This window comes from Anser cygnoides, chromosome 14 (assembly GCF_040182565.1).
Source record: "Anser cygnoides isolate HZ-2024a breed goose chromosome 14, Taihu_goose_T2T_genome, whole genome shotgun sequence".
Classification (NCBI taxonomy): domain Eukaryota; kingdom Metazoa; phylum Chordata; class Aves; order Anseriformes; family Anatidae; genus Anser; species Anser cygnoides.
This window is the reverse complement of record NC_089886.1, coordinates 11,640,924-11,654,150: the sequence shown is the minus strand read 5'-3', so window position 1 is coordinate 11,654,150 and position 13,227 is coordinate 11,640,924. Positions and strand designations below refer to the sequence as shown.

The 13,227-nt window shown below is 42.3% G+C and overlaps 1 protein-coding gene across 4 annotated transcripts in view; it reads right to left on the bottom strand.

Annotated features, from left to right (window-relative positions):
* The window catches only part of NRG2 (neuregulin 2), a 175,527-nt gene that overhangs the window by 7,788 nt on the left and 154,512 nt on the right, over positions 1-13,227 (bottom strand). For 2 of the 4 annotated variants that reach the window (XM_067005492.1, XM_067005495.1), the window contains 3 exons: positions 6,266-6,289; positions 1,763-1,865; positions 695-818 (listed from right to left, as the gene is read on the bottom strand). In XM_067005492.1, the coding sequence (XP_066861593.1) occupies positions 695-818; positions 1,763-1,865; positions 6,266-6,289 (251 nt within the window). The remainder of the gene's footprint in view (positions 1-694; positions 819-1,762; positions 1,866-6,265; positions 6,290-13,227) is intronic. The other 2 variants (XM_067005494.1, XM_067005493.1) reach the window with 1 other exon arrangement.

Here is a 13,227-nt window from a genome sequence, read left to right as displayed (position 1 = left end):
GCCCAGGGAAGTGCTTTTGTTTTGGATCTGCCTCCTCTCTCCCTTTTTCTGGTCCCTTTCAATGGCTTACTTCAGCAAGGCACTTAAGCATGTTGACAGTGAGAACACACAGCTCAATGGGATTCTCCTATGACTGATGTTAGAAGAGTGGCCGAGCTGCTTTTCCGGATCTGGCCCTAAATTCCTAGGTGGTTGTCACTAAAGTGACACACTGGCACCCCACCAGGTTGCGTCACCTTGCACAAGAAGCAACTAGTATGGGCAGGTAGACATATGTAGTGCTGACCAGATCTCCATGACGTGCAACACAGTCACTGTGGTTGTTCCAACCCCCACTGTGCTGTTCCCATTTGTCATGCTGCAAAATGAGGCTCACTAGGACAGCTTAATAAACAGGAAACATTGGGAACATCTCACGGAGAAGAAAACAGGATCACACTTGATTCATCAAAACAAGCCTGTCCTGAGTGCCCTAATCTCATCTTTGGTGCTTCAAAGTAAATTCACATTTCCCTCCATATTTTGTTTTGGGAAATGTTTCTGTGCAGAACCTCATCTTCTCATTCAATTCTCTTAGTATTTTGCTCCTCATGCAAAGGCACACAGGTGTGTAAGCATACAAATCCACATCAAACCCCTGACAGAAAACGTGCCCACTCAGTAACATGCAGGGAGAATGAGAAAAAGGTCTTACATCAGCCATTTGGATTTCCTCAGGATCCAAACGTGGATGGCTTGGCCCATTCGCAAGGCTCCTGTTCTGATGGGCAGGGCACATATTCTGTCGTAAATGATTATGCATCTGTTTTCTTTGTTTCCTTTAAAAAGGAAAGGAAAAAATCTATTAGGAGGGTTTATCTTATCAGGTCCTCCGCCTCCAGGTTTTACTGGAGGAAGCAGATGATAAAGGAGGCAACAACCAGGTATTGATTCACGTCTTGGACACACTTGATATTTCAGTGGTATTTGTGGAAAGCTGCAAATATTCAAAATTAGCCACCTTAGCTGCTTTTCCAAAGAAATGTGAATGTTTGCCACTATGGCTGCTTCAGGAAGGGGGGTCCACAGTCTCCTTGTCGCAAAACAAGGCCCAGCACAATGCAGTGGATGCAGAGGAAGCATGGGACTGGGAGCAGAAGAGAAAAGTGGGGAGAAGGGAAAGGGGAAGCCAGTCCTGGCTTGGCCTTGGTGGTGAGGCACTTGAACTGTTCTGCATTAAGCACAATGTGGGACTGCCTCCTCACGTCTCTGGGAGGACATTCACTTCACAAGTCTCCCTGTCTCCTGGGGGAATAGAAAGGCAACCCAAACCCACTCAAGGTGCAGGTGGGGAAACAGGTGCTGTCCAGGCAGGGAAGGCTGACCATAGAAGAGGTTCCCAAGTCTCTTGCTCAGTCATTATTGCTTTAAAAGATCCTGAAATGTAAACAACTCAGACCACAGCTCCTGGGCCACAGCCCAGCATTTTTCAGCTGTCAGGTGATAAGCTGTTGGCTCAGGGAACAACTTCTCCCAGTCACATGCCATCACCTGGCTTCACAAGGTGATGCTGAATCAGGGGACAAGGAAGAAGTCCCAGGAAAACTTCCTGCTCAGGCACAGAATGATAGATGGCTTTATTGGCCTTCTTCATGAGACCTCGCTGGGAATACCACAGCACAGCACCTCTTTAAAAATAGCATTTGGGTGAACAGCACGAAAGTGTGAAGCACGAACTCAGTAACCTCTCACCACTTTTTGTCTGTTAACCACACATACTCACTTGGTTTTACAGTAAGCTACCACACAGACGATGCCCACAACAAGCAAGGCAACACAGATTCCCGTGATGGTTAAAACTCTCTTCTGATAGAGCTCTTCTGCTTCTGCAAATGGAGAGAAAGAAACCAGTTATAAACAGGCTCTGGCACCATGGATGCATCTGGCTGCACAGGAACCAGCACTGCGTGAGGGCAAGATGGAGAGCAGGGCTCAGTCAGACCTCCTACCAATCCACTGCCCATCTCTGATAGCTGCCCAAAGCTGAGACAGGCTGGCCCAATCTTACTCACCCCTCAAGAGATCTTCAGTCCTTTTGTCTCTCTGTACCTTCGCCCTCTCTTGCTCAGTAGCTCACCCCTTCTGCACTCAAGCACGCTTCTTGCTTTCTCTTCTTTTCCCGCAGAATAACTTGGAGACTAATCTCAAAAAGCCCCATGAGTCTACTTTCCCTTCCAGCAGATCCCCCCTTCTTGGCAACTTAGTAGTCTAACAAGGAAGACCCCAAGCATCCCCCACTCACCACGTACACACATAGCCCTGTGATGTTCTCATCACAGGCCCTCTGCTCTGATGGACTCAGAATGCCTTTTCCTTGCAGCGGCTGCATGCCCTGGAGCTCAGCAATGCATTAGAAACCACCAAGCAACAGGCCCCAAAGCATGTAGGTGCTGGAAGGGACATCCTAAAACACTCAAAAAGCAGAATGAAGATGGAAAAGTGATAGTGCATTAGACAAAGGAAAGGGAGTGGGGTAATTAAAATACAGTAACCAATTACAGTTATGGCTTTTTAATGAGACCCTAGGAAGTGATTATTCCATTGCACCAGGTAACTCAGATGCACACACAAAATTCAAGCAGCATGCTGCTGCTTCTCCCAGGTATTACCATTTGTCATGGACTGCCATTCAAACCAGAAAAATCAGTCACTTGCATCAAAACCCAGACCATGCTGGAAGTCAGGTAGTTCATTCAAATAAGTCAAAGTTCCAAGAAAATGGTAGGATGTCACCCGCAGTGTTACTGAACTACACCTAGGCAGCAATTGTGTATCAAGGACCCCTCTTCCTCTATGGCTATGCCAGGGCAGATGCTCTTCTCAGCAACACCCACCGATCTCCACTGAGATCAGCAAAGGCCATTTGGTTCTCCATCTGAATGACTGAGAGAAGGATTCAGTCCACAGCTGCCATGAGACTTGTATTTCAGCATCTATGAACAATGTGCTTGTGATCCCATACTGTGAGTTAATTGTAAAGCCATTGGGGTTTGTGTCTTCTTTAATATTCATTGAAATATTTTTTAATATAGATCAGGCAATAAACCTCATGCCATGGTTGCTATGCTCGGTGTGTTTCACCAGGCTACACTAAATACTTTCAATGGACTATAAGATATTCCCAGTGCTACCAAACCAATGAAATACACAACCAGAAGAGAAATGTGTCTGATTTTAGGTACCAGCATTGACCCCCAGGACTAGACTCCAACAAAAAGAAACAAGGTGGAAGTAACAAAACATTCTAGATAACTGAATATTTAGACTAATCTCAGCTTGCCTTTTTAGAAAGGAAAATGATTTTTTTGAAGAAAAAAGTGCTGGGAGAAGTGTTTCTCTCTGTCTAGCTCTTAACTTGTGAATGAAGAATTGCTAAACCAGAGGCTGTGAATAACCATCCGGACATGAAGACGCAAAACATCATCAGTAGTGCTTGCTTCATGCCTCTGTTGCAAAGCTGCAGTTTGAAGAAGTAAATTTCCATCCCTCTTGTTTTTGCCCTGGCCTTTGGCTTCAAGAGGCTCTCAGAGCGCTCACTGGTGGAGTTGCTGAAAAAGCAAAGTCCCACCAAGCACAAGAAAGGCAGGCAGCTAAGATTCTCCCAGACTCCAGCTCTATAGCCACTGTAAGCCAGGAACAGCAGGTCAGGTGTCTCACTTTGACTGGAAGTTATTGAGCTGTATCAGTCTTACCAGCCAGCTGCACCTCTTCAGAGCCAGAGCCTGTGTAGCTGGGACTTTCTCATGCAGGGGAGCTTGGGTGTTGGCTGACCTGGTACTCCTTGCTTTTTACTACAAGGAGCCAGGTGGAGCTGGCTAGGGGAAGGAACTCACTGTGGGGTGAAACATTTGCTTCAGCTGTGTATTTCCCCTGCACAGATGCCCTATTCCAGGCATCAGCAACCATGGCAGACAAGTTTTCTTGCTCTCGTACAGCTTTGGGATCTGGATTCCAGCTGTACAGCTATTTCCTTCCATCAGGAAATTTAGAGATTTTATCAGAATCAGCTAGGATCATGTCCTGGTTAGAGACAGCGCTGGGCAAGAATTTTGCTGCTACCCAGCTGTATTTCTTCATGATTTACCAAAAAAAAGGTGGGAAGGAGGCCTTTTTTCACCATAGACCCATCCATGAAGCCAATTGTTTTCAAGGATTCTTCATAAGTTATGATTTTTGCTACAAAGACTGTTTTTGTGGTTTTTTTTTTTGTTTGTTTGTTTGTTTTTGTTGTTTAAAGTATGAATTTCCTTTGAATCATGGAAGGGAGAGGGAGAAAGAGAGCAAAGCCATTGAAATTATGAAGTTTTTTTACCCCATTAGCTACATGACCAAATTTTTCACCCAAGGCTCAAATCCCAGCCTCTGTTTAGGTAATCATGATAAGTATGGAACCCTGTCTCTGGCATGTCTGACTCTCTTGAACTTCCACCTGAATTACAGGGGGAATGGTTCAGTTCATCAGAAATGCAGAATCATGAGCTGACAGCTCTGCTATGTGAAACACTGAAGTCAGAGGCTGTGCATCAGTCACTACTGTAAAACTAAAAATTAAACAACCTGTTTATAGTAATTTATCTTGGCTCCTAACATCCTATTAAAGTTGATGCTTGGTAACAGTATCTTCATGTTGCATAAAATCATCTTGCCAGAAACAGAAAGAAAATAGGAGGAAGCACTCTACACTTCTGTGTTTGAGAAGTTAAGATCCTGGAGCAGGACTTGTCCATTTGTGTCTGTACGCTCTACAAACACCATGTCTTCATCAGTAGCATTGTCACTCTACAGCAGCAAACACTGTGAACAAACCATGTTGTGCCACATAATGCTGACAGAATCACAGTCCAGCCACGGGTGTCACAGCAACACATGAAAGTGAAAGACGAATGACAGAGAAGAGACGACTGCAGACTGGGAACAGGATGTGTGGCGGTTCTGTGATGACATTGAGAATGGATGAGGAAAAGGACAGAAGTCAACAAAAAGGGATGTCAAAAATCCTTAATTTTAAAGTTTATTTAAGTGTATTAGTATTAGCAGCACCGCTTTCTCTGAAACACTTGACCATGAAATGCACTCATTTTCAACAGCAGTAACAAGCTGCTGGGGATACATACCAAACCCAGTGGGTAAGACATGCAAAAACCAGCAGAGACAAATTTCTCCAGATTCAGTTAGTGCATGTCCCTCCACCTCAGGGACCCAAGAAGAGAATTTAACATCCAGAAGTGAAAGACTGGTGTCCCCATACATGTTTCAAATCGAATTGAAGTATTTTCACGTGAAGATCTGCTCTGGATGGCATTGCTGGGCCAATGTTTTTAAATCAAGCAATAAAGACAAATCTCTCTGTTCTCACCTGACCAACCCCTCCTGCACTCAGCCTGTGCACTCAAGGGAAACCTAGCCCCAAGGATTTGATTTCTCAGGTGCTTACTCTATAGATATCTGACACATTTCTGAAAACAGACTAAGGAGAAAGGAGGAAAAATATGATTATAAGCAACTGGGCAGGAGCAGGCAGTTGCCCAAAGGGGATATTTTTAAGAGCTTGTAAGCTACTGCAGTGTTTTTCCACACTTCAGTTTGCCACCATGAAGCTCAGCATAACACCCTCTCCTCTCATGGGAGACTGCTGATTTCCCAGGCTCATTGTCTTTAAAATAACTCAGCTCATGTCACCTTCCAAGGGACAATTTCCTCCCAGTCAAGCACAGAAAGAAGCAGACAGCCTTTGGGAGCAGGAATGGCAAAACCATCCTGATGCTTCCTAGGATCCAGTGGACAAAAGCACATTGAGAATGACAATGCTATAAAAGTCCTTATCTTCCTAAAACTTGCCTTCCCATTCCTGGAACACCTGTTCATTCCCAAGCAGTGCCTGCTGGCAACCTTTAGGATTGTCACGAACTCCTGCCTTTCCGTTAAATATACAAAAGCATGTAGAATGAGGAGACGTATGGCAATTGTAACATCCCAGTCACGCCACACACACCAGGCTGCTGCTTGAAACAAAGAAAAAAGTGCTGCTAAAAATACACGTGCATTTTTACAGTTTTACATTTAGACTTTGTGCTTTACTTTGTTTTGTTTTTTAATCCAAACATCTATCTTGGCGCCAGGGAAAAGAACAGAACAGCTGATTTTTTAATCATCCCATTAAAGCCATAAATATAATATGGGCAGCTCTTAATGGCTTCTGATTAATAAATGAATGGTTGTTCCATACCCTTTAATTCAAATCCAAGATGCTCTGCCAATGCAGAAAGAAGACAAGGAAGAGAAAGAGAAAAAGAAAAACAGGTCTGTCAGAGATCTCTAATATACATACACACACACTGTGCAGTTACAGCAGGTTAGTTTTTCTGTAGGCTCAGCAGCAGTTACACAGAACACAGTGTATGCTTCAGAGCATTTTAAATTCCCACCAGAGCTTATATCTTATGTAAAGAAAGACCCAAACAAATTGCAGTGGAAGTTAATTATGAATTTTTTTAGTTAATTATGAATTCTTTTGAGATGAGCCATGTTTGTTAGTACCTGATATGGAATTTACAGTTTAGGCAGAAAAAAAAAAAAAAAAAAAAAAAAGTACACTTGTTCTGAAACAACTTCTGACTCCAGACAGGCCAAAACACATAGCGACTGCATGAACCTGGTAAAACCATTCATTTGCTTTCTACAGGCAGAATGTGCCCTGCATGGTTTCACGTGACTCTCTGCCTGGGAGCTTGTGCACCAAAGAAGCGTGTGTGGCAGACAGATGTGTAGGCACTTGCACAGGGCCCTCAGGCCTGCAAGCGCAATTCTTCTGCCCATGACCTCAAGTCTGGTCTCAGATGCACAAAGTCATCTGGCAGCATTGCCTGTAAAATCTCCTGGTATCATGTAAATTGTGTAAGTACTGTTCTTTGCAGTACAGATTTGCAGTTGTACCACTGATACTGCAAGTGATTAGTTGCCTGGGCAAAGGTAATGAATCCCTTGCAGATCTAAAAGTGCAAATCGCACTGGAAGTTTCCCTCAAGTCTGTGATCTTCCAAATTTCACTTCTGCTGTGGTTCTGCATTTTTAGAAACAGCAAGCATGCCAAAAAAAAAAAAAAAAAAAAGAAAAAAGAGCACAAATCGGAGCATCTGCTTTCAGATTCAAATTCATTACAAATAAGATTGCAGTTTGTCTTGAAGAGATAGTGCTAAGCAAAGTTGAGTTTGCCTAATGAATCAACAATGTTGTTGTCCAACACAGGCAACATTTTTGCTGAAAAAGTCCTTTTCATTTCTGAATTGCAAAACTTTTCCCAGTACTGGCCTCACCTAAAGACAGTTTTTCCCACATAAATACTAAAGCTCTTCATACTTATCATTGTACATTAAAGTGTGTTCTCCTGTTCCAAATCATCATATGGACAAGATTATTTTCAACTTGGAGATGTCCAAATTAATTTGCTATATTTTCCAAAAGAACTGCTTTTTGCTGCACAGAAATACTGGTTTTCTTTTGCAATGCTGTTCAAAATCTGTGCGTGTGTAGGGGAAATTAGCACTAACAGTTATGGAACATGTAAACACTTTTCAACTAAAGCAGGTTCTTCTCTTCAAATCAATGCTAATGTTGGGTTTTTTTTTTTTTGGGGGGGGGGGGTGATTTTTTTTCTTAATTTTATGTAATTTAAAGGCCTCAAAACCTGGCTGCTCTCTGCTTCACATCTCACATATGTGCAAAAGGAATGGCAAACTCTACCATGCATTTCACAGTGAATTTGTACAAGTTCCAGGAATATGTACACAATGTGGTGGGCAGCAGAGAACTGGACACATTGCATTTGTCATAAACCTTCTGGTTATCACATTGAAACTTGATCTTTTCCTAAAGCATGCTACCATTATGAAAGCTGTTTCACCTGACATTGTGACAAATGCACGTAGAGATGTGCTACATTTCATCCATATATCTACACTATTGATCTGTTTGATGGCAGCATACGGCCTATACTGACACATTTGCTCCCTGATCTAGGATTTGCTGTAACATCTACAGCTACAAATGGATGCAATTTAGAACATTCTCATGTTTTTTGCAAACTCAGAAATGTCTATGCAAACAGAGGTGGTAGGCAAGACCTGAAGAAATTTAGCCTTCCCATTGTCCTCCCTCACCTGCAGGTTCTTTTTGCTCCCCAGCCCCCCAGAGCAGATATAGACAGCTAGCTTGTTGGATCTTAGCCACAAGTTTCCTAACCAGCAAAGAAACCATGCAACTATCCAGGAGCTAGAATGCATGTGTCTGACTCTGCCTGCAAACCCACCAGTGGCTTTGCACATACAGGAAGCCATACCCCAACCTGTACTCTTGCATCTGAAGTCCATACCCACTCAACACTTTACCATCATTTCAAGCTTTTTCAAACTCTCATCTACTGATTCTTTCCCCTCTCAATGTCACTTTGACAAGACAGTTCAGGCACACAGAGGAATTTTAAAAACTCAACCCCTCTTTTGATATGCAAATTGACGAAGCTGCACTCTGACTTCCAGCAGAAAATTCCTTTGGATGACAAGTCAACTTGCTTCATAAAGCAGAGGAATTACTGGAGGCATACTATGATCTACTGAAATTCTCATATCATTTCTTTTCCTAAGTTGCTCCTCTGTTATCACTAATGGCCATAATAGCAAAATAGTTGTTTGACGGTATGCAGAAAAATTGTTCCAGCACAATAAGCATGCAAGGTGATGTGCCAGCCAGTTGTAGATACAGGCGTTGTTTCTGTTTCACCCGTAACTGAATATATCCAAAAGGGAGCCTTCTCTCCTTTCCCTGCTCAGGAACTCCTCCCAGCCTGGGCATTAAGCAGGTATTGCCTTCTGGGCTGGGACAATGAAGGAGGAAACACTTTAATAGTATTCTGGATTTTGGAAGGTTTGCCTCTTCTATAAAGAAGAGACTATTCAAAATTATTCAACATGTTACAATCCACAGGCTAACAGGATGACCCCAGCTCCAGTAAAAAAAACATTGCTTCAAAGTGTAATTTTCTGCATTCAGCAGAGGGGTATCATCTTCATGAACCTGGCATACCATACAGTGCATGCCTATTGTATATTAACAATATTCCACTTGGGAACAAACATGTTTGAGAAAAACAACATTTCTCCTAGAGACAAAAATTTATTTTGGTCTGGAGCAAAACTATTTCCGATGGCATTCCATGTTTGAAGGAGGTCTCCTTTGCTTTTTTAAGAGGTTGATCAGGAAAAGTAATACATCTTCAAAAGCTTCGAGTCCTATTTGCTGATAGTGGAGAAGGTGCTCCATGTGATGTGCTGCACCTGTACTGTGTCCTGCAACAATTTGGTTAACCTGCATCTCATGCAGCCTGTCAGTAATAGAGTGGCTGTCTGGCACACTTGGCTACTGGGAATTCCCAGAAACCATCAGATGACAGTCCCTTCTGCAGACATTAACTGTACATAGGGAAGCATGAGGTCTAGGCTAGTCTACACAGCTCCTCCAGAAGGCAAGTCACTCCATGCTAATAGGAGTTGTTGCAATAGGGAAGTGTTTTGCATTCCAGCTTTGTGGCAGAGGGAATCAATATAGGCAGAGGCTAGCATGCAAATTACAGTAAGACAGTTCTGAGATGGTTGCTCTAGGCTGAGGAAATGGGCATATTATTTTTCTCATATAATTTACCTTTGTCTGTACTCTAAACATGTTCCTTGATCATGGTAAGTAGCTAGGACTGAGCACCTCAAACCACAGTGAGATTTCCCAAAATATCTGAACTGGGGACAAGTTTTTTGGAAAATCTTGTTCCAGTTGTACCTCCTGAACCTTTCTGGAAATGCTGGACTTAAGATAGAACCCATTCTTCCTTAAGCAGCTGTTAGTTAAACAGTAGCTGTTAAGGAAACAGTATCTACTAGCCTCTTAAATGCCTTACTTTGCAGTATTTATGTTACTCCTTGTATATGAAAGCTAAGCTGGGCTCTTCTGTGCTGATCCCAAAGGAGACCAGACTAGTAGTTTGTAAATGTTCAAACACCAAACTACCGTACATATAAAAGTGGCTGTCCAACAGAGAAAGGTGGCAAACATGGGAGAGCTGGAGAAGGGAAAATATATGAGAGATGACAAAAATGTTTCATTTCATGCTCTTCGTCTCATCTGCAGCATATGTGTGCGGAATTCAGGTTGGATCCAATCATCCAGATTGGTGCTACTCAGCTGTTCAAAGTAGAGCTTGCTGAGGCATCAGGTGATGCTTGGACCTTGCACTGGTTTCTCCCAAGGGAAGATATTCAGCTGAAGTGGACTGAAAGAAAAACCCAGTTGGATTTAGGTGCTACAAGTAGTGCACATACTCTCTTGACCCACTGCGTATTGTTAAGTCACAAATTCTGTGGTGAATTTTTTTCTCATTGTTGGACAGAAGAGCTATACTGACTTACGCATCGTGACTTTGGGACTACATTATGTTCTAAAGTTTCACCTCCTTTAAAAGATGAACAGACAAAACAACATAGACTAAAATGTCTTTATGGAAGTAACAATTCAAGGCAAGATGGGTCTCACTGTGTTGTAGATTTATACGATGATTAAGAAGGATAAGGGCTTTGCAAATGGCTGTGAAAACTGGGCCTGTGCTCACATGGACTTCAGGTTGCCTAAGAATGCTGTTAAGATGTTTAGCTATTGCATACATTATGACCCCCAAAACATGACTGGATCCCCAGAGGACTATGTGAGTCACATAGCATGCTCCAAGGCATGAAACAAAGTGGAGAAGTAACATCTGAGGACCAGAAAGAGACTATCAATAATAAATTGTACTGATGAGCAATACTTGGACCTGCACCACGGCCTAGGCTTTCTCCAGGGGACATAAGGGAGCAATGTCCCATGACACTAGGGACAAGGGACACTGTGTGTAAGTTAGGGACTGGGCACTGAGTGAGTTCTCTGAGTAGTCTGTGAGCTTTCCATAAACTGCACAACCTTGTAGCTTGTCCAGTACTGTATGAATAAAAATAACTGGGTAGGCCTCAGGAGTCCAAATATGTAACAATAGTGAATTGGCAAGCTTCTGTGGATTAGCTCGTAATTAACTTTAGGAGGTCCCCAGGGGTAACCTGCAGTGCAGTCCAGGAGAGAGAAATAACCCTGTTATGATAAACCACAAATGCCCTGTAATTACCCAGCCAAACCACAGTGTAGTCATTACATTAATTAAATGGTCAGAAGCTATTGTGTTATTAAAGGGAAGCTGCACAATGTCTGTGGAATTTAAAATGCTGCTAAATATTGTTTTAGGGCTCAGATGAGTAAGAGAATGAGCAGGAAACAGAAAGGTGGGTTAAAAAAAAAAAAGAAGTACTCTTCTATTTATAATTCTCATGTTGCAATCAGCAGGTAGGAAATCACTGATGAATGAACAAACAGAGGAGCTGAAATTCAGATCTGGACCTTCTATTAGAAGATCTATTCTATTAGATCCTAGAAGAGCCTGAAGTGGCATGTTCATCCACTTACTGAAGGGGACATTTCACCTCTGTGGGGTGAGGCAATGAGAGAAGCAAGTGTCCAAACAGCTCCTGTCAAAAGGATCACTCATATATCGCTGTGATCACCAACACTCCTCCAATGTGACTTCAGAGCAAGTTAAACTATACCTAAGAAAAGAAGCCTCTCACCCAATAGATACACTGCTCTGATTCAACACCTGCTTAGCTGGCAGCTTTGGAGCCAATTTGTGTGCTGCTATACGAACATGTGATTTTGTTCCCAGGCCAGATGCTGTAGCTTGCACTTCAGGTCAATGGCCTGAAGCTGAGAAATGTACAAAGGGGACAATGGGGACATTGGCTGGAGACAGCCTGGTAAAGACACAGCAAGTAGTAACAGTTTACAGTTTTCTGGCTGGAAGTGCTCTATGAAAGTAACTTCCTTAGAAAAGAATGACTGATGGGAAGACTCAGATGTCTGATCTACAGGAAATGTTTTATGGTAGCTTAGAAATTATGCTGCTGAAATCATTACACAAATCACACCCAGTGCAGTAGATGGTTAAGAACATATAGTGGTTCTCATTTAGGAAACTGCCATTTTTGTCATCTATTCCTGGAAGGAATCTGTAATGCTTATACAAGGGAAATGTCCTGTCACATAGCAAACTGATCAGGAGCTAGACCCACCACACTAAGCTTTTGATGGCTTCAACAAGGGAGCCTTGGGAGACATATAAATCTGGGAACTCAGGATACACCTTCATATCAGCAGTCACTGAAATCAGAAATGACAAGATAATCTGTGACTGCAAGACACTGTTTTCTCAGATCAAGCTTTTCTCTTCCATATTTTCAGATGACTACACTGAGTATCATGCAACAAATGTAGCTGTCTTCCTCCTCTTAGGAAGCCTGTTCTCTCAGTGGACAGCAGAAAATGCTGATCTTCCCTTCCAGAGCAGACTAGTGGGAAGATTCCAACTATGAATTAAAATCAAATTTGTAAAGAAACCAAGAATGAAATATGGGGTAAAAATGGAGAACATGCTAAATTACATCAGTTATAATGCTGGCTCTGTTTTAGGATGTTTACTGGCAGACTACAGACTTCAGCTTTTATTAGGAAAAAAATGGAAAATAGAAATAGAAAATGAAAACATTTGAATGGGATGACATTTTTCCTCTAGATCAGTGACAATGACTCTGGGAGATGAATAAATAGCAACATTAAGATGTAATTTCAGATTCCACAGACAAGAGATTGTCACAGACACTGAACTGTATCCCAAATTTCTAATTTTTTTCCACAAATCTCAGGCAGAAAGAATCCAAATGTGCAGACTTAGGAAAGGTGTAAATGTTCCTGCTGGAGATTATGGTGTTTAACTTTCAGTATCTCAGCTCCTTCTGGGATGAAATAGCTGCTGATGTGTTTTACGAAACCTTTACATCCAGCCAGCACAAAGCGTGGAAGTTTACTAGTCCAGCAGTGTTTCACAAAGACCTGAGAAACTTCTTGAGAAAAGATATAGCTAGGCTAGGTCTTGGTTTCATGTATAACAGGCAGCTATGAAATTAGGTGCCTGCACGGTTTTTTAAAAAGGCATGTTTCTTGAAAGAAAGAGTGATTTCAGAAAAGCTATAACTTCTGGAAAGAGCTGCAGTACACAATTGTATATGA